The sequence below is a fragment of the Pezoporus occidentalis genome, unplaced genomic scaffold, assembly GCF_034315485.1.
Source record: "Pezoporus occidentalis ecotype Australia unplaced genomic scaffold, CSIRO_AGI_Poc_V1 ctg28, whole genome shotgun sequence".
Lineage (NCBI taxonomy): Eukaryota > Metazoa > Chordata > Aves > Psittaciformes > Psittacidae > Pezoporus > Pezoporus occidentalis.
In genome coordinates, this window is record NW_026914718.1 from 7,541,071 (window position 1) to 7,568,021 (window position 26,951).

Here is a 26,951-nt window from a genome sequence, read left to right on the forward strand (position 1 = left end):
TTGGGTGAATAAAGCATTTTTACTGATGAAAAATATATGTAGAAAAGACTTGTGTGAAAGTCTGTAGCATATGAGTAAGATCTTTCGAAGTGCAGCTGAGACCAAAATCTCTTCTTTGAAAGAAGAAAACACAAATGTGCACGCTGCTCAGTCACAGAACGTTCACATCTTCAATAGTACAAAATAGCCACAGTTTCTAAAATGCTCCTCTGAAATGCCTGATTAAACGACATTGCACCATATTATCCCATCAGGAGCGCTTTATCACATCTATAAATCCAATTTAAATCTAGTTATAACAGGAGTGTGAGACAACAAACAACAGCATAAGAGCAGTAAAGGGAGCTTCTAGTTGACGATGGATGCCATACGTATTTCAAAATACCAAAATGAAGATAAAAGGTTTAAATTAAATTAAACAGTTCTGTAAATGAGTGAGCTAAGACAGCACCAATGTGCTGCTCTTCTGTCCAGTTGCCTCCTGGAAGGAATGGAGTAACTTGAGACTGCAGTTTACAGGATTTTCTGTAGGATGGAGTTGGCAACTTCCAGGGATTCATCTTTCACCAAGACAATATCGTAAGAGTCCATATATTTTTCCAAAAGCTCATCTACCTAATTGCAGAAGGGATAAAGAGAAAGATCTGCTTAGTTGTATATTTAATTATATATGAAGAGGTTTTGTCTATAAAATATTGCCCAGTCTTTGCCACCAAATTCAGGAAATAAGCCATGCAAATATGTATTGCTCCTATGAGTGAATTGCATGGGGGGACAGAGGAGGAGTGGCCTGACATAACTGTGTATGCATTAAAGGATACAGGACCTCATGTTTATTCCAGGATCTCACACATAAAGATACCTAAAAGAAAAACTACTTCCTCAGCTTCCTGAAAGGCTGAGAAAAATAGAAAACTGAAGTCTCCTCTCTCCTGAATGCAAACAGAAGTGCATGACAACAAAACATGTTGTCATGCCAACATGTGGTTTGATACCTGAAGCTTAGTATAATGGACCTGTTTCTAACTCATACTGTTTCATTCAATGTTTACAAGGCTAGATTAGGCTACTTACTTTATCGTTGAGATAACCAATCTTAAGGATGTGTTCAACGTTTGCTACTCCATCTGCCATACTCAAGTCTCCTTGAGAATCACCCAGCAGTATGATGTTACTGTTGTCTTTTAGTTGCTTGAAGTACTCTGTATTCTTCAAGGCACCATCATGTTTGTTGTAAACATGAATCAATTCTCCTTTAAATCCTTTTAATACCCCCTATTTAAAAAACCCAACAAAACACTGAAGTTATTTCTAGTGTCATGCAGACACGACAGAATCTAGAATTAAAGAGGTGGTATTACTGTTGAAATGTAATATCTAAGGAGGAAGAAGATAAATTACTGTTAAATAATGTGATCACTGCAATAGCATTGTTAAGACTAGACAGACAGCAATTCTCCCTGCCTGGAGGAAGAGTGGTGCTGTACTGGGCTGAGTGTGAGGTTGTCATTCAAGGGAATGAATGGTATCTTAGTCACACCATGCTAACAGTGTTTGAACTGTTATCCTTTGCTTCTGTTTTGCCTGGGAGAGTGCTGAGTACGCAATTCTGATTTTCTGTTGCATTAAAATATTCATCTTGTAGTGTGTGTATATATATATATATATATATAGCTACTAAATACCACAAACAGTCATGTAAGAATGTGTTATACATACATTTTCATCAAAATCCATGAAATTGGAAACCACTTTGACATTAGGATGGTAGACTCCAGCCTGGTGGATAACTTCCTCAAGAATGTCCCCAATCCCAGCAGAAAATATGAACACAGGAATATTATGTTCACTGAGCTTATCAAAGAAGTTCTCATATCCTTCTCTACAACACAGAATGTAAATACAAATCAGATCTCCAATAAAGAAAGCCAACAGAAGTCCAAGTTTTCAGAAGACATTTACATCATCTTTGGAAAAGAGAATGAATTTTCCCTGAGCATTCACTTTCTTCTTTTACCTCATCTTTTTGGGTTAGCAAGAACCATCAGCCTAACAACATAAGACATGTAGTTTTAGAAAGAAACTGCAGCATCAAGCTCTCTGGTCTTGGTCTGTATAGTCTTATTTCCCCCAAAAGATCTATTAAAGAATTAAAACCAATGTCCCCTCCCCAAACACCCCAGAACAATCAAATGAGTAGTAGAACTCTCTAGCAGAAGTCTGTACATCTCCTTTCCATCTTCCTTGCTTAACTTTTGACTTTCTGTAGGGTTACTGCCATAAAGCACATCTTGTTTTGCTTTTAAATCCTGAGAATGTTTATTGTGGCTCTTTTCTGAAAGTTTCTACTTTTTAGTACCCAATCAAAGCTATATATGCTATACCAGGAACAAGGGAATGTCATCTACATATGCTTTTTCCACACAGACACTGATGGGTAGAATTTCACCTTTAAAAGAGACCATGTGCTTGTCTGTTTTGTGGAAAATAAGAATTTAGTCAGTGTGATACACAAACACTTCCACAAGTGAAGTTCTAACATCCTGTTTCAGTCATCCAAAATTTACCAACAAGTTTGGAGAACTTTAAGAGATATAGTAGCCCCATCACATTTCAAGCAGGGATTTTGCTGGCTTTTAAACTTGCCTTTAGCCATAGAGGAAGAATAATACTTAATATAACATATGAAAGGTATTTTGCTGCATTTTTATCCCAGATAAAACTATTTTAGGGGATATTTCTCAAAGCAAAGTTGATCTCTGCATTACCCTTTAAAAAAGCATCACCAGTGCAATTTCAAGAGGATGAGTCTACAGAAACGAAGCTTGTAGAGATGGGACTATAAAAACCCCACAAAACCCAGTTTCAGATCTCTAGCTTACACTGTTGTGATCACTGCAGGCATTTAGCTGCAACATACCAATGAGCTGGGAGCATGAAGAGCTTGCTATGTTGCAAGATTAAGGTGTGTTCTCGGGAATGTTGTTTGGTGTCTGCTTCCTCTCCTCTGCCCCTAACACCCAGTAAGAATCTACAGAAAATGTTCCAAACCAGTATCATTTAATCAAAAGGAACTTACTTCAGCATAACATCAGATTCCCTCACAACTTCTGCAAACTTATCCTTTTGTAAGCCTTGTTCAATGAGAAGCGCATGAGATTTATTGTACCTAGAACAGAAACAAAAATAGGTTGAAACTGGCTTAAGAAGATTCACCCTTCATTAAATCCCATGATGAAAAGCATCCTGTATGGTTAATTCTTGCTCATTCAAGTTAGCAGCAAAGCAAAACCAGCTGTTGCACAACACTCAAAGAGATTAATTCAGTTCATGCATTAACTAAAGTTAATTACTGCTATTAATTTCCTTTTAAAAACTTACTAAATTGAATCTTAGTTCAAGATGGGAGATGTCTCTTACCATTCTACCATATATGGATATTTTTCTTCAATAGTGAGAGCTGGATCAATTTCAATGGCGTAATAGGTTTCTTTCAGCTGCAATAACTGAAGGGAAAAAACATCAGATATTTCAGAAAGATACATTAATCAACTCTTGGTATTTATCTAACCATTCTGATTACATTATTTAGATACAATGGGATCTGAAATGCTTTTTGAACAAAGAGATAGCTTGTAAAAAGCGGATGCTGTTAAAATTAACTACGTGCTGCTATTAAGAATACAAATATTTCCGTTCACTTCTTAGTGGTGGGATTTCTTTCAATCTCACTCAGTTTCTTGAGTGAGAAAGCTCAGGGTTTTAAAGACTGGATCCCTTTTCTTGTGCTGCTATGTAATTCAACATACAGCGCAGCTAGTGTTGTCTATACCAGTTGTCTGTACAACAAACCAACAGCTAGTAAGTTTTCTGTTTACCTTTTTCCGACATTCTTCTGTGATGAGCTTAGAGTTATCAATGATGTCTGGGGGGGTGGTGAAAAAAAGAAGTGTTAAAACAGGATAGTGTATTTCCTTTGCTTTGCTCTACAATAGTGTAAATGGCACAGATGGCAAAGTTTGATGACACACCACTATGTTTCCTCAGAACTTTCCTTACCCACAACCAGTAAAAGGCACATTTCTCTTCATAAGCATGAAGATGTCCTTCCCCTCATCTCTGAATTAAAAGGTCAATTACAAGCTCTCTTATCTGTTTCTTGAGATTTAACTTTCTGAAATCATCATGAGCCCTCCGATGTGTTTTAGGATTCCCACTTCTTTAGTAAATGGATTCTCTTTATTCTAAAAGGCTACAGGATAAAAATGCCGAGAATTATGAAGAGTTTACTATCTGGATCTTGCAGGCCTCAGGGATATTACCAGCTCTTAAATGTAAGTCGACCCTACCATATTGCGCTACTAGCACATTATAGTTCAGAAATTAATGTCATTCACAGCTAAAACAACTTAACTGATCTCAGTTCACACAGATTGTTATTAAAATGTATATGCATAAAACCACATACAGGCAGTCACTAGGATACTTCTTCATTAGGATGTACAGGTTACGTAACAAGTCAATATAAAATCTCACATATTAGGAAATAAATTGGATAGAAAATTAAAATGTAGGAAAAACTAAAAGGAGTGAACAAACCAATCTCCATTAAACAAAAAAAAAAGTACTCACTATGGCAAGTTGGACATCTTTTTCCATTGTAGGAAAATCTACTTAATGTCATATCAAAATCTGTAATAATCTATTTAAGGGAAGAAAAAGCAAAACTGTCTTACAACATGGAGGGACAAAATAAAGAATGGCTAGAAATTCTGAATGATCAACAATACCTAGAGCTCAGTAGCATGTGTCACAGAAATGTCCCTATTCTACTGAACTGCTGTAATGCAAACTAGTATAGCCCATGAGAGTAACTTCTTTCTAACACAACTGTTTTTCTAATTCCTTTGGTTAAAATATTTCCTGAAATTACATGTTTATCTCATTTACTTAACCAGTGTCTGGCTGAATTATACTTTAATCAACAACAACAACAAAGAAGAGTTACCATTTAAATTTGGGAGATCTCTTGAAGGCTGACTTCTGTTTTTTTAGAGATATATATATATATATTTTTCAAACTTTCTGGCATAGAGCGCCAATTGCATGATTGCTTTCATTCTGAAATGGTTACACCTTCTACTATCTTTACCTGAAGTTTGGCAGCTCCACCTTTGATGAGGCCACAGATAATCTCCTCTACTCTCCCTGGGTCCTTAATATGGACAGTCTTCTTCTGAAACTCTGGCATCTATGAAGAATAAGAACAAAGACAGAAATCCACTTTACAGAGGAAAACTTACTAGGTAATACCTACTATCTATCAGCTTGGAAGCTCTGCATTTATTAACAGTTTTACGTGCCATGCATGGGACAGGAAGACAAGAGCAAGAAGAAACAGAAAACACTCTAGATGTATTAACTGATGATTGCATACAGTTGTTTGCTTTCAACATCTGTTTTAATTTCCTTTCCTAATATCAAATTATTCAGTAGGCTGACACTCGCACAAAAATGCAACTGTATTTGTAGGGAATAAGGGATATATATAGAAACAAGATGTATGGGATCACCCTGTGGGTCAAGTATGTCAATTGGAGATGGTGAACTTTAAAACTAGCTCTTTGTGCGGTTAATATGCCCTTAAAGTTTCAACACAGATAAAGAACACAGGCTGACTTTAGACACTGCTTGTATTGTTGGGAATGCTGCATGTGTCAACCGACTGTTCCAGTACAACAAGGCGGAATAGTAATCCCTGCTCCTGAGCTGGTCCATCAATCATTTTCCGTAATCCCTTTGAAGAGTATTTCTCAAATACTATGAGAAATGCTGAATTAGGAAATAAAGGAAAAAACCACAAACCTCCTACTCCTCCACAAACAACACCCTCCCCCCCAGCCCCCCCCCCAAGCCTTTACTCACTCTAAAAGTTTATCTTCAACCTCGCAGAAATGGTGAAAGAACTACTTACTGACAGAAATTTCCAATTTGCCCTGTATTTCCTACCTTTATAATCACGTATGGACTCTTCCCACCGCAGAGGCATCAGACATTTGCAGTCTGTCTACACGGGCATTTCTGATTAGTACAGTTTATTTTCTGTATCTATAACTTTAGAGATGATGAAGTGCTAGAATTTCATTTCTCTCATCCTGACTGTTCAGCTTTCCCTGTCTCATACCGAGCACATAATCTTTTCTGCAGTGAGCCAACTGAAAAAGAGGCAGCTTCTGTTTCCAGACACACTTCTGGAACCAGAGTTCTCATATCACCAATTATTACTAAGTCACACAACACTGTTTTGTCCTGCTTTCAATACTGCTAAGCCTTTAACAACTGCCTTGCAGTCAAACTGCAATTAGGTTATAATTTAAGAAAAAGATGACGTTCTAAAGTCTTGCAAACACTTGTTTCTATAATGGAAAAGACACTTGTGTGTCAGGGAAAAGGAGGAGTTGGAGGTACCTTTAAATATCGGCTCTAGTCCACTCTGCCCTCAGGTAGGAGCAAACTATTACAGCTACATAGTTCTCAGCAGATACTTGTCTAACCCATTCTTCAAAAACTACTCGCATGTTCCTCACTTTTCTCAACTATCTATTCTAGTGCTCAACTATGTTCAGAAAAGTTTGCTTAATCTCTATGTACCCTTCCATACTGTAATTTTAGGCCATTAAACTTGGAGGAAAGTATTCTTTTTCACAGGTGCTTGCTGGATATTTTCCCCCTTCTTCCTGCACTAAAGAACCCCAGTTCCTTCAATCTTATTTTGCAGAGCACAGTTTTCTAATCCTCTGACAACTCTTGATGTTGTCCCAGCCCATCCATTTGAACCATTCTTGAAACACAGCATCCGTAACTATGGGCACAACCTTTCTGCTGCACTCTGAAAAGGCCTGATGTGAAGGGCTATTTTAGACTCTATGTAATAAGTTTGCATTCACATTTGAATCTATTTACTTTGCTAGCATGAATATAGTGATAGTTATTCAAATTCAGTTGGTAATGACCAATTCTTCAGAATTACTCCTAGGCAGAAACAGGTAGTTACACAAAGTGCTCTATTTTATATTTAGTCTTGCTGGATTGTATCTTTTCATCCACATCAGCTCCAATTTTTCCGTATAACAAGTAATTCTAATCCCCAGTATGCTTGTTGCTACTTTCTGGCTGATACCCTTGAAGACACTAATGAAAACAGGAAATAAAAATCCTTCCAAAACCTGAATCTCGAGTCTGATTATTTTCACGGTTTTCCACCCATCCAAAATACCTATACCAGAATACCTTGCCAAAAATTCTGAGGTCTTGACAGGTTATTCACTACTTCTTTGCTTTATAAATCTCAGAAAGAAACAGATCAGCTACATCCCACCTGGGAGTCACTGAGAAAGTTATTGAGTGTTAACAAAAAATAAAATCCCTGGAAAATATCCATGAAAGAATTCCCTAATCTTTTGAGAAATACAGTTACAAAGCATTTTTAGATATTTATTCACAATTATCAACACATGTAGCTTCATAAAGTGAAATATTAACAACTCTTCACAGATGTTTCATGGTATTTCTTTTGGTTGTCATACAGCGCTGGTAAACAAAAGTAACCTTACCACTGGTTTGGTGAGTATACACTATTTTTTCTCTATAATGGAATATGAAGCAATTTGACTCTGTTTTGTAACATTTTCACTGTAAATTGGCTCATCTAATTCATTTGACTTTCAAGAGGCAAATGATACATGTATTTTTAGACTTGGCATGCAAAAATTAAAATGGAATCTAAATCATGTTTTTCTAAGAAGTAGTTCAAGCATTACTTGGTTTAGTTAAGATTCTAAGCAACAGACTTCCTAATATAATTGATTTAAACAGAACAGATGTTGGGGGAGATGGAGAGATCAGAGGGAAAGGCTGTATGAGGAAAGCTGGATTGTTTGCTACTGTTTGATTTCAGACATGCCTTTTGTAAGTTTCTGAAACAACCTGAGGAAAAACCTCCTTAGTAAACACTTTAGTAGATGGTGTTAAAGAAGACATTACTTAAGACTGTAAGTCTGATGAAAGTTGCTCTGAAGTTGTAAACTGATACTTCTACTCAAGATCAGCTTTTAAGATACATTTACTTCTAATACATCTTTCATTTTTACATAAGAATTGAAGTCAGTTGAAGAGGATTTTATTTTAAGGGTGAAAAACATGAGTCTTCTGCAGCAAGTATAACTCAGGCAATTTCAGTCTCACAGGCACTTTCACAGGCAAAACCACATCTTCATTATAGGTATGGCATCTGATAAAGCCTCAGACAAATATGGTTAGTTGAAATAGCCATTGTCCCCATCACTAGTTCTTTGTATTCGAATCTGCAACTGCACATTAACTAGTTCTTTTATTTAGGCTTTATCATTAGAAGTAAATGAAACTGTCAAATAAGCAGTCACCAGTTTTCTGGCAAATTGGCTCCTTCAATACCAGGCTCCCAGACTAGCTCTTGTCTTTTTCTTGTATATTTGCCATTTGTCAAGAGTCAGAAGAGACAAGCAGATTCAAGTTGGAAAGAACTGATGAACAAAGAGTGAAAGAATGTAAAGAACATTTCAGTCAATTTGCTAAAATTTGTGTTTCTATTAATTGGTTAAGAAAGCTGTAAGAGTCAACTCAATATACACAAAAGGCCCCAAATTCTGATGCTGGGGAAGAACACATATGGAGAAATACCTGAACAAAAATCTCCACAGCACCTAACAAAGGCAAGAAAGCTTTTCAGAGCAAAGAGCTTCTATACTGAGAACTTTACGTACATAACCACAGGAAAAGGAATTTCACATTTTGTTGTTCTGAAAGTACATCCTATTGAATTATTTATGTTTCCCTATCCTGTCATTTTATAAGTGTGAGAAGAGTTTTGCTTTCTTACTAAAGATATCTATATGTTACTGAACTAGCTCAGGGGCCAGTGTCTCATTTAAAACACGTTAAGATGACAACTCACAAAGGTAATTTGTAATTGACTTCTATGCTGGGCAGAAATACATTTAAGTTTCCAGTCTGACATTTTTAAGGAGCCTTCAAAGAGAAGCAAAGAGAACAAAACTGAACAAGATTATTTTAAAGGTTGAGCTTAACTGAATTTATGAAAAGGAAAAACAAAGATCTGCTTGTTTGTGATAGCAGGTAATGGGAATAAGGATGTAGGAAATTCTTTTGTAGCTAATGATGTTAAGACTCATACCTTGATGAATGAACCGTAATGGATTCACGCAGCTTTGGAAATCCCCCAGTCCTACAAACCACAGAATGGGTCATTTACAACAAGGATAGTTCTGGAAATTACAAGTCTATTTAGTACCTGAGACATGCATCTGGGTTAAATAAAGAGAAGTATTTACTGTAAAGACCCTGCTGAATTCTAGTTTTGAAATAGTTTCCTACATACAACTGGATAGCAGGAATGGGACTAGGTGATCTTTAAGGCTTCTTCCAATCTAAACCGTTCTATGAGTGCAAACAAAGCTGCTTTTGTGTTCTATCTGGGTGCTGTTTTCTTAGTATTTGAGACAGATTATATCTAAGTGCATGCTCCATCAGTTCAATTATAAAAAAAGAGTTGGTGATGATCACTAAAATGAAAGGCAGGTATCCAAGTGAATTCACAGCTGCCATAGCAAGCATTTCCAATTGAGTATCCTAGGGAATTAGTAACTGATTGTGTGCACCAGGTGGAGTGTCATATTCTGGAGTTAAGATTACACTGAACTTTTGAATCTACCAAGTGCTGGAGATAGAGCAGTTACTTTCTTCCCCTACCCAGTAAAACAATGTTAAGTCCCTATGATTTAAAATAACAAACAAAGAAGTTCAATAAAAAGGGAAATTTCCTATAAAGGATGATTGTGGGACCTTCTTTTGGTTTTCACTATCTGTAGTTTTAAGTTGGGGAGGATGAGCTGATGAATGACTTGCTATCTTAACTACATGGAGATACGGCTCATTTCATAATCAAATCTTGATACACAGCCTGAAATAATACTAGTAATAACTACAAATATAAGATGTTATCATCAAAACTGAGGACATGAAAAAAGTGGGGCAAGTATTTTTATGCTGATACCTGTAAGCCTACGTTACTTGACAAAGCTGGGTTTTAGTTTAAAAAGACCAGTGTGGATCCCAAAAATCACTGCTAAGGAAACAAACACCCTGCATTGTGGCTGAATAAGTAAATCTCAATTACCACACAGTTTCTTTTTTCCTCTTTTCCTGGTAAACCTGCATACACTAGACTATGTTCCAAACCTATTATCTTTTGACACAGAGGACACACAGGGGTGGGCTGGCAGGGAGAGGGAACTATTAATGTAATTTCCAAACAACGAAATTGCAAATCAAAGTGATTAAATGGATAGGAGTCAATTATTTGTAAATTCTAGTCTATGGTGACAGCTTCCATGTAAAAGAGTACAAACCAAGAATAAATGGCATTTACTTTGGGAACTGCAGATGCCCGATTCTGAGGTCTGAGACTAGCTATCACATATACTTACTTATGGACATGTACCAAAAAGGGCAGGACATGGCATCAGTGATAGCTCTGAAATTTGATACCTTGGCAAGCTACAGAAAATTGGTTTCAGTGCTCTTGGTGTCAGAAAGTAACAGTTTGGTGAAATTGTAAGAAAAGGGGCACATTCCTTAATTTACATCTTACTTTCCACTCCCTTTTTCTTTTTGCTATTACTACAGAGCATTACTTTCATCTACTTCACAAAGCAAAGCTTACCAAAAAGCTTTTGAAAAGCATGCAACCTTTTTCATGTAACTTCTGCTATTTGCAATGTACGAGCTGCAAGAAGCAGGGAAGCTGTAACAAAACCACAGAATGGGTGGGAGTGGGTGTGTATCTTTTCCTCCATCTCTATGTTCTCATATATAGCTACATGTGCTCTTATATGTATAAAGCAAGATTGGCTCTGAATTCAGACAATTTGAATTGTGGTCCATGAGTGCAATAAAGGTTTCTCTTTGCAGCTCCAGCTGTGAGTAGGCTTATCTTTCAGACAGGAACATTAAAAGCTACTGGATGTCAGCATGGTTGCATCAGACACACCATTAGGTGCTGCTAGTCAGGAGACCTGCACTAGTGATCATGCAATCTGCTAGCATAACCTGAGCTCAGGACAGACAGATATTCATCTGTAATTATAAAAACATAGTCAGTTTTTTATTTGTATGATGTAAACTCAAATATGGTAGTAAGAAATCCTTAGTAACTAGTATTACAAATCACTTTTTTGGTAGTTTTGCCAAGAAATAGCCTTAGGACTACTTATCTGAAAAGTAAACAGGCAAATGTTATTTTGGAAATGAAAAACACAGAACACTGAGTATCTTCACAGTTGCTTGATAACATGCTGCAAAACTAGATACCCAGCACAGGTTCTATGAAATAACCTGTCACTACCTAAGCTATTTTAAGAAACTGAATAGGATGTGTACTAAAAATATTTTTTCCTGTTTTGTTTCATTGTTTACATCCTTTTACACTTAATGTGCTGGATTTGGATACTGTTTTTTTCCCCCAAACTAAAACATATAGAAAAATCTGGAGAGAGAGCTTCCAGAGAAAACATGACAACAGCATTTCCTCTTGTGCATTTAAAGGAGAATACCTGTGTGTTGAGCTTAGGGCACTCCTGATTCTTCTGTCCTTGATTTTGTCCTACTGCAACAGCATAGGTGGCAAGCAGAGTCCAGAGACGCAGGGCTTGCATGCAGGCTGCCAACAAAAACCAACCAAATCCTTTTAAGAATTGGTCTCCTGTATTATGTGATCTTTGCTACTCCTGTTGTACAGAAACAAACGCAGACATGCATGGTACAGAGCTACGTCCCTCTGAAAATACCCACACTTACATGGCTGCTCTAATACGTATTTAAAAGCAGAGCTGAATTCATCTACTCAATACAAACTGGTAAATATATTTACTCCTTCGCTGCTGTTGCCAGTTCTTTGGTATCAAATTTTTATACAAAAAATAGAGTTTGTTACAATAAACAACCGTAAATAATGCTGCAGCTCATAACCTTGGCTTAAAAACGCAGGCAGAAGACTGCTGTTGACAGAAGCTATGCACACTTACCAGAGGGTTTTGCAAGAGCAGCTGCCAGAAGCAAAAGAAAATTCCTCTTGCTTGAGAAGCACTAATATAGCAGCACAGGGTGCAGTTGAGGGCGTTTCCAAATGCAGCCTGACTAATCCCCATGCAAAACCCCAGGGTCCTGTGACGCACATCAGCAGCGCACAGCAGTTTGTTGTGCTCAGCAGTACAGACTGCCGGGCTTACAGCCCATCAGTTGCTGTACCAACAACAGAACATTTGACCTGCGCTGAATGAACAGCCTTCGTGGATGCAGCAGGCGAGTTGGGGCTGCTCTAACAGAGGAAGACGCTTGTTTTTCAAAGCAGAAATTTACTACTTAATTACTTTTTAACCCTTTTACAAGACCTTTCCAGGTGTTTTAGGATTTCCTGTTGCAGAGCGTCAAATTTCTTACAGCAGCTTGACATGGTCTCATGAACGTGTAGGAGGGAGCACAGATTTATTTGTGTAGAAGCAGCAAATTACTTAATTAATCTTTGCTTTGACTGTAATTATCTATGTGATACTGAAACAGGAAATCAAGGAGGCTTGTTTGTCAGGATTTTTGAGAGACAAGGTGCCACAACATGTTTCAGAAGTTTGTAATTTGCCTTATCAAAGACAGTAACTAGGTACCACAGAAGATGCATGTAAAAGGAATCTCTATTTTGCTGTCAGAGTATGAAGGAAGTATTGTCTAACCATATTTACACTTTGAAGTTGTGTAAACACTAGGAAGTGTCACACGAAGTTAACTCTTACTACAGCAACAGCGCGAGCTTCCCTATGCTACCCTGTCAGTCATATTCAACCTTAGGTTTATGATCACTAGTTCAGGCCAATTCATACGTGGTCATGAATTTGACCCATGCAATCATAAGAACTAAAGCAAGGGCAGGTTAGAAACGTAGCATGTACAAAACCCCTAGAGCTACACCCCACCCCTCCCAACCCCATTACAGGACACTAGAAATTCATTGGTGATACAAATTTCCATGCTGTTTTTCTACATTAAAAAAGAAAAAAATCAATAGACTTTTACTAAATGGATCCATATGTTTTGTGTCCACATTCCAACTGGAGGCCAGTATGTACTCTATCAGAACCCCTGTTTCGACCCAATGAAACAACTACTTCTGCTGATAGAAAACATGCGCATTTCATCAACACGTACCATCTTAGAATTGAATAAGATCTCCTCAAATGTACATGTATATGTCTGCTGTATTCTGAAGCAGCAAAACAATTTGAAAAGTGTGTTCAAAAAATGACATAATCCCTGCAAAGACTATATATAGTAAATTGAAAATACCTGGCATTGGTATTTGCCAGGATTTATAGCTCCTATTAATCTACTTGTTACAGCATGTGTCTACTGTTGTAATAGGTAACATACAGAGAATGCTACCTTTTATAGTATTTTAATATAGTTAGCATGCTTTTGGCTAATAGTATCTCCATAATAATGTTTGAGAAAGATATGTATAATACATGATCTTGAACTAATATGAATTACTTGCATTGCAAAAAGCTGAAGCTTATGTCAGTGTTGGATTTACAATTTAAAAAAAAAATCTTATGAACAATGAAGTAAAATATGCTTGCTAGATGAATCATGGAGTTCAGGTAAAGACATCACTTGATACATCCAATTTCCGGAGTACCTGCCTTTGAGATTTTATATATATATCAATGGTGACAGTGGTACTGTTATAAATGAGTCTTGTGAACCTCCCAGGTAAGACTGGGACGTGGTGGATGGTGGAGGTGGCCTGTTGATATTCTGGTACTTCTATGGTGTGATTCAGCGAGAAACAAAATGCTAATGATATCAAGGAATTCAAAGGAAATGAGCTTGCTTTTGATGAAAGTTGGGTAAACAAAAAAAAAAAAAGTGTGGTTTTGTTGGTTTTTATAAAAGTTATATCCAATTTAAGGTTGAAGAAAAGAGTTGCAGAAATAAAGTCCAACTTTTACAGACTAATTTTCGCTATACCAGCCTAATTAGCCTTTTAAAGGAATGATTGCAGTGTTAGTGAAAGAGCCAGAAAATGACGTGAGCAACATTTCTGTAAACATGAATACAGCCAACACCTAATTCTTAGAAAAATATCTTCCTGTTTTTCAACGAGTATAATTACTTTCACTTTAAATGAAAACATGGTATATGAAACTCCTCATTTACAAAACAAGGACAGCTGTCTTTGCAACTCTTAAGAACCCTGTGTGTCAAACAGTTTATTGACAATTGCTACTACTGACCATGTTCTGTTACTGCTGATTGAGTCAGTCAGCATTTTGTTTAGTGTTTAACTTTTGGTAAGAGATAAATTAAAATCACTTCTTTGTTGAAAGAGAGAGAAACCAAATCCAGCTGGCATTTCTACTCTCATGATACCAAAGGTCATTTAAATATATTTTAAGAACCATGAACTAAAGATGTATAGCTATTGCAACAGATAGGTTCTATTTTAACCTTCTCTCTTTGGCTGAGGGCCATATCTCAACTGCAGAAGATTCTATGGACAAAAAGGGGGGGAGGGGATACAGAACAACACTTAGAACATTAGATGAGTTGTTACTGATATCAAACTAGGAAAATGTTCAACTTTATATGGTGGTGTGTTGGGTGAACTTGGTTTGCAGGGATTCAGGATGCTCTCAAAGAGTATGAGGCACTGGAAGTTTTAGTTTGAAGCAAATAAAAACTGGTTCTGCTGGTCCTTACGCACCTCTGCCCTACATTGCACCTATTTGTGGAAAGAAATTAACACAGCAAAAGTAAGTTACATAAGCAAGTAAGCTAAACTTTTGTTGTTTGAAGTAGTAAAGTTGAATACTTCAACTAAATTGCCATCAGCTTTAAAGATCAAGAAAGGTCACATTTAAGAGTTATTTCTATTAATTGGAAAATTTGCTACAAAAATTAGAAGTGACTGAATCCTGTCTACAGTATTCATTAGTAAACATTAGCTAGTGGCTTTTCATGAGCTTACTACTTTTTATTCTTGTTTAGTGAGCCTACTACAACTGAACAACTTTGAACACATAGCCATTTCTGTAGCATATTGCCCAATTTTACTTGAGCAATGCTTCATTTTATTGCAGGGATCAGTTTTTAAACTTCATGTTTTTAAACTTCATGTATTTGTTTTCTAATTTTGCTTTTGTAGTAACTCTACTTAGTCCGTATTTTCCAAACCAGACTACTTGATATAACCTCCACAAGATAGGGAAAGCTAACCAAACCTTAGCACTCAAGCATCAAAACCAAGCAGAAGAAAGGAACCGACATAAACCAGTCTAATTCAAACATGATTTTTATTCATGCCATAGTAAACTGAGTTAATGATCAGCATCCTGGCTCTGGGAATAACTTTTTCTGTTTGTGACCATTACAAGGAAAAGAATGTTCAGGTTGAGGAAACTGGAGTAAACAGAAGTTTAGAAGGCTGCCTTGCAGGAATGCTGGATATCACTTATTTTTTCAGTACAGATCTGGTGGTGTGCTAGTCATATTTACAGCTGGTATAATGCAATACAGAAATGTTTGTTTATGAAGATGTGTGTGCATTATGGAGATGACTCATGAGGAATGTAAGAGATTGTTTAAACATAAAGAGCTTGAACAGCACTTGCTATGGGAAGGTGCTAAGAATTTATTAAAGACTGAATTAATTAAACTGTGATTAATCCAGAGAAGACACATGCTAAGAACGTGAGGGTCTTGACCTGACCCATTTTAAGGAGCAGCAGTACCATTGTAGCTGAGAATTTATTTTGCCTACTCAACTATCACATTTTGAAGAGGAAGAAAACCAAGTGCATGCTCAAAACCAAATAGAGGAAGGAAATGCCGTATCACAAAACATAATTAGAAATTTTATTTGGTGTTAGATCTCATCAGAGATAAATCTTTCTTTACAATATAAGAGAGAACTTGCGTTCTACAGTCTGACCATTTATGGCTATATTGAACACATTATGTTACCAGTGATAACACATGCACTAAAATGTGTAACAAACAGATAACTTATTTATTCTTGCTGTTTAATACACCAATAATTATGATGTTCAATTTGAAGCTGTGACTTGCAAAATTCTATATGGAATTGATTGTTCAGATGAGAAAGTAAAAGATACTGCAGCATCACTGTCTCTTATGCACCTTCCTCTTGTGCTTACAAAGCCATTCTAAAAGCAGAGGTTTCCTCTGGGTGGTATATCAACAGGCGTTTTGAATCTTACAGGAAAGCCGGAATGAAGGCAAGCCAAACACACTGCTGACTTGGTATACTGAAGTTCAGGGAACAGAATAAGGGCAAGAGGTTTTGATGGACTTACACATTAATCAAAGATACTTCTCAAACACAGAGGTATTGTTACACATTACAAAACTCAGAAAGAACTGCAAGAACTGTGGCAATAGAAATCAACACAATATTTAAAATCCTCCATAGAGGTTTATGAAGAACTGACAGTAACTAAGGTCTGAATTTCCAGTATTTCATGTGCTCTCCTCCTGTCAGTTACTACTTCAGGCAAAAATTTAGTCTGAGAGTATATATGGGGTACAAGCCACATGGAACCAGATCCAAACGTTCTGGGAATGAATGAATGAATGAATACAGTGCAGGGCAGCTACGTTTTGCCTGCACTTGTATGTTAGGGGAATCGCCTCATCTCTGGGCTCTGTTCCCCTTCCCTCACTTTGGAGAGAATTAAACTGATAGGTTAGAAAAAAAAGGGGAAAAACCACCCCAAAGTCCTGTTTAATAATCAACAAGTATCTGGAAATGATAAAGTGATCTTCAGTTAGTAACCATGTATCTTGGAAATGCTAGTCTATAAATGGCAGCCTACCTGAGCCAGAGTTTAATCTGCTGGGTTGTTTTCCGTATTTGCATTTCACTGATGCCTGTTCTTGCCAATGCTTTCTGGATAGCCCTCTTTATAATCATTATGCACTCTCAAGTTAAACACCAAATGCAGTTCTGGTTTCTCTATCTTACAGGGGACAGCGCAGAACTGGAAAAGGCCCTGAGAAGGGCAGTAAGGATGAGCGATGACATGAAAACCTTCCCTACAATGAACAGCTGAATATAATAGAATTCTTCAGCCTGGAAAAGAAATGACTGGATGGCACAGAAAAAGTTAACAGGGAAAGACTGTTCACTATCTCTTCCTGGGTAAAAGTAGTAATTATCAACTAAAGTTAACAGGGGGCACATTCAAAACAAGTGGAGACAGCTAGAGGTCACACAAGTAAATTAGTAAGATGTGGGAATGGGAATTCTTTTCTGGTGATACTGTAAATTTACACAGCCTTAAAAAGGTACTGGATAACAACATGAAAAAAGCTCAGGTTAAATTACAGCCACTGTCTCTTAAACACAAGCTGCTGGAGGCTGGGAAGTCATTCTAGAAAAAAACATCAGGACAATTTGTCCCTTTCTTAGGATTTTCCTGGGCCTCTGCTATAGACTACTGCTAGACAGTATCAGGGCAAGGCCTTTTGTGGAAGGTAAGTCAACACTCCCTGTTTGTAACGTGATGGCAGGGAGAATCTTTTGCTCTTTAGGACAGTGCTTCAGTTTCACTGAAAGTATCTTATTTTCTGCTCATTCTTCCTTTTTCCTGCTGGTTTTTCTTCAGAGAGCACGAATATAAAAAATTCATTTTTGACAAATTGGAATTTGAGTGGTTCTCTCTTTTTTCTTTACTACTGCTGTGGTAACAGCATAGCTATTGGAATCTGGCTATCTGAAAGATCCAGTTCCCTCTCATCTTACACAGAATCTAACACTCACTGAAAGAATGCTTACAGGTGAGGTGCTTGGTACAACTAATCCTTCTTCAAAACAGTACAGAATTCTAAGAAGTGGCCGTATGTAGATACTCTGGCATTCTTATAAATTCTTACTCAGCTATCAGGTGTGCAAAAGCTCACCTTGCACAGTAATTCTGATGACCTCAATTTTTTCCCCGAAACTGCACATTTGCATATATACTTTTTATAATTAAATATTCTGTATGTATCTGTATGCTTGGAAATAACTTAAAACAAATGTTGGCTTGCCTGGAAACTTCTCATGTAACACTATCTGAAGTGGAATGTGCATTAAGCCCAAGGCCTGGACTAAAGCAGTTGCTGATGATTCTCCTCTTATCTGCTTCTAAGAAAAAAATACCCATCTGCTTAGATTTTTCTTTCCACTAAGAATGCTGTATCTAGATCAAATAAACTCTGACCCTTGAATAGTGGAGTTGCAGGACCAGTTTGAAAACAAAGTCAGCAGGACAAAGTTTAATCTACAATTTATTGCCAGACACTATGATTCTGATGGAAGAATGTAGTGCTAATATAGTATACCAGTTAAAGTTACACATTGAGACCAATAGGTTTTTAACTGTTTTCTTTGTGTACAGACCCTTCTTTAAACTTCTTGGAAAAAAACGTATCTGTTAAGTCTAAAGATGAAATACCAATATGATACACTCAGTTTAAAGATAATAGCACAATGACTTGAGGCACGATGGATTGTTTTACCTCCATTGTCCCATTGTTTTATGGGTGTTCCTGACTGCTGAATCCATTCAAAGATGTAACTGGATGCTCCTTTTTTCTTGTAACTCTGCACATTTTTCCCTCTGGAAGTGTTACGAGACATGTTCAAAACAAGTCTGTAGTAATACTACCACTACTATACTTTGCACTACGCTACTACTACTGCTAATGTATCAATACTGCTGTTGCTTTTGTACTAATTCCTCCCCTTCAGTTTCACATAAAATTTCTCCATGGTAACATGCAGACCAGGTTCAAGCTTACCCATAACTGATTTATGTTGCAAAGACAGATGCAATCCAGGATAAAAAGTGTTGCATCAGTAACTGGTAAGTGTAAAATTTACACTTTTAGTCTGAAAACTTGTAAGTTTCCAGCATAGAAGGAAAGCTTTCAAGGAGCAGGGTTAATGGTACATTTTAGTGGTATTCATTCTGTCAGCACAAAGGTGGAGTAGAACAAACTCTTGGGTAACCCACTCCCCAATAAACTTAAATTATTTCAGGGATCCAATCTCCAAAGCAGACGAACAGTTGACAAGTGGGGACAAAAAGTAGGAACAAATATATTTGAACAGGAATCCTTGGTGGCAAAACCAGCTCAAGAGGTCTCAAATTCTGTATTCAGACACATTATGAATCTTCAGTGTCTAAATCTGGGCCTTGCCCCACCTCTTTAAAAAATAAATTGCAAATTAAATTATTGTTTTAAAGGTTGGCATATATAAAAGCAGAAGCCCCATTTCCTTCTAGCAATAGGCATTATTCACATTATTTATGGAGTATTTTTGTAATTATTGTCTGAGATAAGCCAGTGCAGTTCTATATTCCTTTGTGGCATTACTGAACAAAAATAGAGTTAATTTTAGTATTTAAACATGGTGTCTTTGACCTGTGTGCTGCTACCTTAGGCATATGTCCACTTGTACTGCAAAAATGCTTAACTTTTTTAAGTATTCAAGTAAACCACTTTATTAATACAAGGATTAGACAAATTACAAAAATCCAGCACTTTTAATAAGCAGGTTTTTTTTTTCTTACAGTCAGAAACTCCACACAAATAAGCTAAGAGAGATGTGACCAGCACAACAGCCACAGATTCCAACTTCAGGGCACAGTGCCAGTCAAGCTGCTGCATGATAGATGTGGGACTAAAAACCTGCCTACTGCAGTCATCGTAAGTTCTCTGATGTTTTACAGCAGCTGACCATTGGTGATTGATTACTTTTGGGTAAGAGAAAGCAGCTGACATCCAGAAACTGGTCAAGGTGTAACTGCTATACAGAGAGCTATGCCCCAAGAAGAAACAGTAAGTACATATCAACTGCTGCACAGTAAGGTGACCACAAGAAGGCAAGGGGGAAAGTTAGACTTCATGTCTTTTTATTTTCCACACCCTTCACGACAGTACATTATCCAACTTTCTTGCCCAGTTTTACCTGTGCTCCTATCTCTGCATGCTTGTTATGAAAGGAGGCCAGGAAGAATAGTTGTGAGCTATTCCTGCCTCACAGTTGCACTTAGCATGTGATAAGATCAGCCAAATTACAGTGCTGAGCATCTGCCAGGCCCTCTGCATGCAGGAGCAGTTCACTTGTATGTGTCTGACCTGGAGTCAGGTAGTGGCCAAGAAATGCCGGCTGTTGTGGGACAGGATTTCTTAAATGAGAGGTTACGTATAAAATAAGTGTATACCCATCTTCAGAGATGCAAACAGATACTAGTGCCACCTGCTGCTCTACACTGTCTGCTGCAGCTCAACTAGCTAGAATGTAAATACTGACAATGAATTGCCATCTGACAAATGCACCAGATTAAAGCACTGAAATCTAACAGTGGGCTTCTCTTCTATTTTGCTTGAACTTCCCCCATGATGTAGTATTCACAGGAAGTGAAACGTATACTGTACTACACTGGCACAAATATGTGTGCATATGCACACACGGAGAGAAGAAAGGGGCTGATGGATTGAAGGCTATTAAAGTGAATTGGAAATAGCCAACACAGGAAAAGATTCTGTATTTTGCATTGTGCAATTCATTCAAGTGAAAGTAAAAGGTAAGAGGCAGCTATTTAACTTTTCTTTAAGGAAAGAACTTCAAAAGTTCAGGTATTTTTAAAAGATTTCCAGGCTTACACAAAATGTGATGTTTTTACATTTGCAGGTACCTTTGAAATTGCTATTGAATTTACAGCTAGTGTTCTCCTGCCTATAAATGCACTGATCCATACCCTGGCACTCTTCAATACCTACAGTGATCAATTTAGGTATTTTTAATACAAGTTGATAGTTCCTGTGAACTCAAGACTAACTGTTGGAATGCTATGCAACTTTAATTCATAATATGAAGAATTTTGCAATGATAATGTGCATTCAATTAAAAAAAACCTTCTTACTGCTTCTGTCATTTGACAATGAAAGGTAACATGTCAGCCAGCTTGGATGGAGTTTTGGGTGACATGTTTTAGTGTGACCCATCCCTGCCCATGGCAGGTGGGTTGGAACTTGATGATCTTAAGGTCCTTTCCAACCCTAACTATTCTATGATTCTACGAATACTTGCAGTATTTGCTATTGGTCTTAATCTGCAGAAGAAGTTTAATAGAACACATGCTATTAAAGCTCAACCAATAATTATTGCCAAGAGGAAAAATTCACTTAGAAAATATGACTTAACACATAGTAAGCATTTATGAAAAGGTAAATATATTTCAGAGCAGAAAGATTCACTGAAAGATTGCTTTTCTGGCTTGGTCAAAGACTTCATACAAAAGAGAAAGCAGCAAAGAAGCTGTTCTGAGCCTGTACCTATAATATATATCATATCCTGACATTTCCTTATAGTTACTACTTGAAGCTCAATTTTCAGGTGCGTAGATCATTATTATGTTTTTGATAACTGTTATAATGAAGATAGATAAGTTCTAAGGAAACTCATGCAGAATTAAAGATTCAATTGATCTTCCCATACCCATTCCTTCCTTGTAATAATGTATGTTTCAAGACTTAGTGAATCAAAAAAACCCTCAAAGGTAGCAGCAAATTCAGAAAATTAAAATCTACTTCTGAAACAGATGATTCAATTGTAGGATCAGCTTATTATACTAAGGTAAAATGTTAATATGCACACAATGTATATAGTAGACTACTTTTTGATTCTTAACAGTGTTAGAAAAGAATATTGAAGTTTTTCTTCTCCTAAGACCCAAATCTTTAAATTTTCCAACTGAATTATTTTAAAGTGAGAATGAAAACCTATTAGTGGTATCTAAGTTGTATCCATAAACTATGCTTACAGTGTGTTTCCTGGCCTGTACAAACTTGCTTTACAAGCCACATTCTAGGTAATTATGTATTATGAGTATCTGTGCAAAAAGCCCGTGGGCAACAAAACCTTGTTTTAGTAATGCTGGTGTTTACCACTCTGTCAGTGTGATTTTTCTTTTGAGGGACACAGTCTAAACAAAAAACAAGACAGGAATAGTTATATCTGCAGCACTCATAAAATTTAACTTGGATTTAAAATTTTAACAGTATTCTAAAAATGATTCTAATACTCCAGCTGCTAATAATATAAAGGCTCTCACATACATGTCGGTAGGTAGGGGGCAGTATTAGGTCTCAGGAGCTCTTTCACATTTCACTACCTTTTATTGATTCCAGTTTGCTCAGGCTTGAATTCTTCTTCATCTTTGTAAAGGAAAAAGTATGTATGAAGGAGTTTCACATACTAGCCATTTAAATTCTTGACTATGGTTGCTACTTATTACATACTCTTTTACTTCAAGTGGAGAATGTTGTGAAGGTCTCATGATGGAGTAACGTCACGGTTACTCTAACAACTGGCTACTAGCAACAAGACAAGAATGAAGTGGGGAGGTATGTGACTGCTGCCAGTTGTAAAGGTCTGTATCCTTTGTCTGTGGCACAAACCCCTGATGACCTATGAAACAAGATGCCAATCTCACCACAGACTGGCAAGTAAAAGAAAATAATAACAAATCCCCACACGAACCCTATGACAGTCACATATGTTATTTGATTTCTTAGGGAAGTACATAATCAGTTACTTCACTTCTTTCTTGCTTGCTTATTTCTCTCCAGGTAAACTGTAATACTACAAAGATCAACATTTCTTTTCCTCCCCCAACGTATTAAGTAGTAATCTGTCCAGAGATTTTAACAATGACTGGCTAGAAAGTTTCCTGTAAAAAGAGAAATTGTTTTTTTGATACAAAGTCTGATTTTCTGGGAATTGGATCCACAGAGACAGAATGGAGAAATAGACAAATGTAACTAAGCATTTGCCCGGTTGTCTGCATAAGAAACCTGGGAGAGTAAGGAAGTCTCAGTTTCAGGTAGTCTGCTACTCAGGTTTCAATCAGCTCTATTACGTTTCTCATCCTTATAAAAGAAATACAATTAAAAAAACCCAAACAAAAAGTAATAAACAAGCTGCCAAGAAAAAAATCCAAAGTTCAACAATGTTGTTTATGAAACAAATAACAAAAAATACTGTTACCCCATTAAACAGTTTTTCTTACATTAACCCCATGTTTTAGCTAGTATGGACTAATCCTTGCATATGAGTGTTATCAAAAGACTTGGGCAGTGTTTTTCACTCTCGTTTGTGAACACCTCTTTTCTGCTGAGTTCCTAAAAGGCTTTACAAGGAGTAAGCAAGAAATGAAGTCTATTGTTAATAGAACTGATTTGCTATATAAGGATCCACAACTTCATTGCAAACTTGTTTCAGGCCTGGAAAGTCCAAAAGATTGTTACTGTAAGGTTTAATCTCCTTTTAAAGTAGCTATCAAGCAGCATCTAGTAAGTTACTTCAAGAATCTAATTAATTATTAAGCTTCTCTTTAAATTAAAGTTAGCAACCTTGTGGCTAACTATTACCTTCACCTGACTACAGGAATACTTTTACAGTTTCAGAGATGGCAATTTGGCTGTGCAAAGTAATACAGAAGACTTTGGGTGACAGTTGCTTCTTAACACATCGAGTACAACTTCATGTGACTGGCTGTATATTTACTATTAATGCCTCTTTTATTTCAGAAGTGGAGCCAAATTAACTCTGCCTAGATCTATCAGTGCCTAAGGGAAATTTCCTGTTTGCAAACTTCAGATGGTCAATGAAGACACATCATTAATACCTGAATTCCAAACTTAAATCTTTGCTTCCAATTAAGATGCTGTAATTTTATGGTGCCTTTATTAAGTTTAAATTTGTGTACCACTCTAATTACTTTGGTAAAGAAACGTAGGATAGATATTTAAGAATTTCTTGGGGTTTGTTATTCCACAAGGAAACTGTTACCCTTGTATTTTTCCACAGTGCTTGAGAATCCTTTCCACTTCTCTTCACATTAAACATTCTTGGTGTCACAATCCCCGATACTAACTTGTCTTATAGATATTCTATTTGATTTGTAATGTCCACTCTCCTTTTAGCTTTTAAACACACTGTAAGTTGGCTTCTTGCTTACATTTGAGTTTTACATGAGTTTTGTTTTAACTAGGAAAAAAGTAAAAAAAAAGTATTGCTGTAGTTAATGATACAGAAATATTTCATTGGTGAGAACTGAAGTCACATAACTAAGGTGTAAATAGGCCCGCTCCCCACTGATTTTGATGACCTTATAAATTAACGTAATGCTGAGTCTAATGTGGGTATAAAACCAAAGTGTAATATTCCCCAAAGGAAATATGAATAAAAAATATCTGCTGAAAATACAAAACCAATCCCGTAATTTTAATCTAACATGGAAGATCAGCCTGCTATAGTAACTCACAGATTAGGAAAAAAAACCCAAACCATTTCAATAAAGCTGTACTGTTCTCCCCCAGCCCGCCCCCCCCAGCTTGCACCAAATTACAGACTGGAAAACACCTCCTCCCCAAAGCTCCAAGGAAGGTCTCTCTGGCGATAAACTAAACCAGATGCAGTGTTTTATCAATGACAACCCTTAAATCAAATTACATTTGTGAATAAAACTATTACAGGAAGTTCTCCAGAATGCAGCATATTCAAGTAAAACAAATACATAAAACACATTTTTGCCCTTGTAAACTTTATACCAAGGAAACATAACTGTTTCCCTTATTGCAAAGAAATTTCACAGGCTGATTACATGTCCACTGAAGATACTCCCTGAGGGAGAAAGAGGACTTGCAGCTGATGAACTGCTTGTAAACTGAGGAAGCTGCCAGTTGGAACAGTGGTTGAAACCCTGGCTAAGCCAGCAGATAGTATTAACATGTTCAGTATTAACATCCAACTGGTAAAACATTCCCACCCAAGATAGCTGACATGCTTTGAACAAGCTTTATTTTCCCCTTGCAATTTCAAGTTCAGAAAAATCTCTGATCTTGAAAGCAGAATTTTTGGACTTATCTATTTAGGATCATAGATCTGTGTTCAAGAACATAGCTCTCAAAATGTTATCTAAAGTACATACTTAAGAGTTTCACTTACCAGAAATTAATTTAACATTGGTGTAACGATTTTTTTCTCTACCAAAGGCAAAATCTTTGCAACAAAGATAAAAGCTAAAGTCTTCCCAGCCAAAAGACTATTTAAACACTGCTCAGAAAGTGAATACAAATACATCTTTAGCAATTATTAGGCACTTTCTGAATGACAGCTCAAATTGGACATTGTGAATAGGAGTTGATGAAGCTATTGGAAGTATTACAGCACTAGAAGTAAAAAAGTTATTTATAGTTAACCAGTGCTATGCCACAGTAGTTTTCAAATGAGTTTTGTCAAATCCTTCCATAGAATCCAGAGCCCTTTCTCAGAAATACATCTAACCCTTTCCATAGTGACAATCCAAGCTTTCTGCTCTCCCACAAGCTAAGTGGGCTCACAGAAACTAAAAAGCAAGACACCCCCCTCCAAAATGCTGAAGGCTGTGGCTGATGGTAAGAAACAGCATTCATGTTTTTTCAACTCTAAGTATGACAACTTTATGACTACTGAAACCCCAACAGTGGAATTCTTTTCTGGACCCACGTTACCACACACTGCACTTTATGACTTCAAGTCAAGTCTTGCAACATGTGAGCAAGTGAGTAGTTACACAGCTCATAATTTACACACAGAATCCTATCTCTTAGCAGAAATCTATGTTTCCATGTGTAATTAAAATAAAAAAAATCTGAGCTTTTAGTAAAGTTTTGCAGGGCAGATCACAAAATATCCATTGGCTAACATCAGCATATTTAGTTTCAGTTCCATTCTTCAGTACTGTTCTTCACCAGTGTCCAAACCATAAACTCAAATTTTGAAGGATTTCAGCATAATCAGTATATTGTCTAAATTAAGACCTTTCCCCATTCAGTTAATACCTGATAGGCAGATATTTAAATAATACCCTAAACACGAAGTTTAACAAGCGCAGTGCAGAAGGAGCTCTATCTTCCTTTTATAGTAACTGTGAACACGCCATTGCCTCCCAGTTTCAACAGATGGCTGAGCATCCCCTCCTCCCACCTCCCTGCCCTCTTTTCTTGTAAACAACTTACAAACAGGCTTTTAAATTACAACCAAGACCTATATAGGCCCGTATATACCTATAGCTTTATGTACAGCCACACACAAGCTGGACAAGACAGGATGAAACTGACGCTTTCAAGGCTAGTGGATCTTGCTGTGATGGAACAGCCTCCAGCGCCCGTCCTTATGGTCAGAAACCGGCCACAACATCCCTCCTCCGCCCCTTCGCCTCAAGGGGTGGACATAAGACACAGCCCCACACATCTGGACAAGAGCCCTCACTCCTGGGGTCGGCCTGCAGCAGGAGCTGCAGGGCAGCGTGTGAAGGAGAAGGGAGCCGCGTGTTTTAGGTAAAGGGCTGACATTCGAGGGCGGCGTCACCCTGAGAAGGAGAAGGAAAAGGGCGTGCGGCCGGCGGCGGAGCGGGCCTCTTACCACGTACCATCTCGATGATCTTGGTCTTCCTCCCCGTCTTCTTCTTCATGGTGAAGATGTACTGCGCCAGCACCACCCCGCCGACCAGCACGCACACGCTGGCGCTGGCCACCGCGCCCATCTTCGCCACGGCGGTCCTATCCATGGTGGCCGCCCGGGGCACACCGAGAAGCCGCTGCGGCGGAGCGGGGCCGCTGCCTGTGGGCGCTGCAGGACACGGGGGGAGTTCCCTCCCGTCCCCCCCCCTCAGAGCCGGCCTGAGCGGGTCCTCACCCACCCGGCACAGCCCCGGCGCGGGCTC

The 26,951-nt window shown here is 37.5% G+C and overlaps 2 protein-coding genes and 1 long non-coding RNA gene across 9 annotated transcripts in view; 1 reads left to right on the forward strand and 2 right to left on the reverse strand.

Moving 5' to 3' along the window:
* NT5C3A (5'-nucleotidase, cytosolic IIIA) lies at window positions 1-26,858 on the reverse strand. 7 transcript variants are annotated; one of them, XM_062625509.1, is made up of 11 exons: window positions 11,670-11,776; window positions 9,233-9,283; window positions 8,151-8,300; window positions 5,153-5,251; window positions 4,633-4,702; window positions 3,879-3,925; window positions 3,421-3,506; window positions 3,080-3,169; window positions 1,720-1,882; window positions 1,075-1,275; window positions 1-615 (listed from the first exon to the last, which is right to left on the reverse strand). In XM_062625509.1, the coding sequence occupies exons 3-11, from the start codon at window positions 8,199-8,201 to the stop codon at window positions 514-516; spliced, it is 909 nt and encodes a 302-aa protein (XP_062481493.1). In that variant the 5' UTR covers window positions 8,202-8,300; window positions 9,233-9,283; window positions 11,670-11,776; the 3' UTR covers window positions 1-513. The 7 variants fall into 7 exon arrangements, with proteins under 7 accessions (XP_062481493.1, XP_062481495.1, XP_062481491.1 ...); XM_062625511.1 differs by lacking the exons at window positions 8,151-8,300; window positions 9,233-9,283 and adding an exon at window positions 26,687-26,858 and having other exon boundaries at window positions 11,670-11,779; XM_062625507.1 differs by lacking the exons at window positions 8,151-8,300; window positions 9,233-9,283 and adding an exon at window positions 26,658-26,796.
* Window positions 1-26,951, reverse strand: part of KBTBD2 (kelch repeat and BTB domain containing 2) — a 330,011-nt gene that overhangs the window by 71,587 nt on the left and 231,473 nt on the right. The gene's annotated exons all lie outside the window — the stretch shown is intronic.
* LOC134167170 (uncharacterized) lies at window positions 16,194-24,099 on the forward strand. Its single transcript, XR_009966120.1, has 2 exons — window positions 16,194-17,293; window positions 19,751-24,099. It is a non-coding gene; the product is annotated as an uncharacterized LOC134167170 (long non-coding RNA).

What these genes read in the sequence shown, in the direction of transcription:
- NT5C3A (XM_062625511.1), bottom strand. Translation starts at nt 26,795, where the DNA reads ATGGATAGGACCGCCGTGGCGAAGATGGGCGCGGTGGCCAGCGCCAGC. An exon ending in AAGATGTCCAACTTGCCATA is followed by an intron (nt 3,926 to 4,632) that starts GTGAGTACTTTT and finishes CCACCCCCCCAG; the next exon opens with ACATCATTGATAACTCTAAG. An exon ending in GAATCTGATGTTATGCTGAA is followed by an intron (nt 1,883 to 3,079) that starts GTAAGTTCCTTT and finishes TCTGTGTTGTAG; the next exon opens with AGAAGGATATGAGAACTTCT.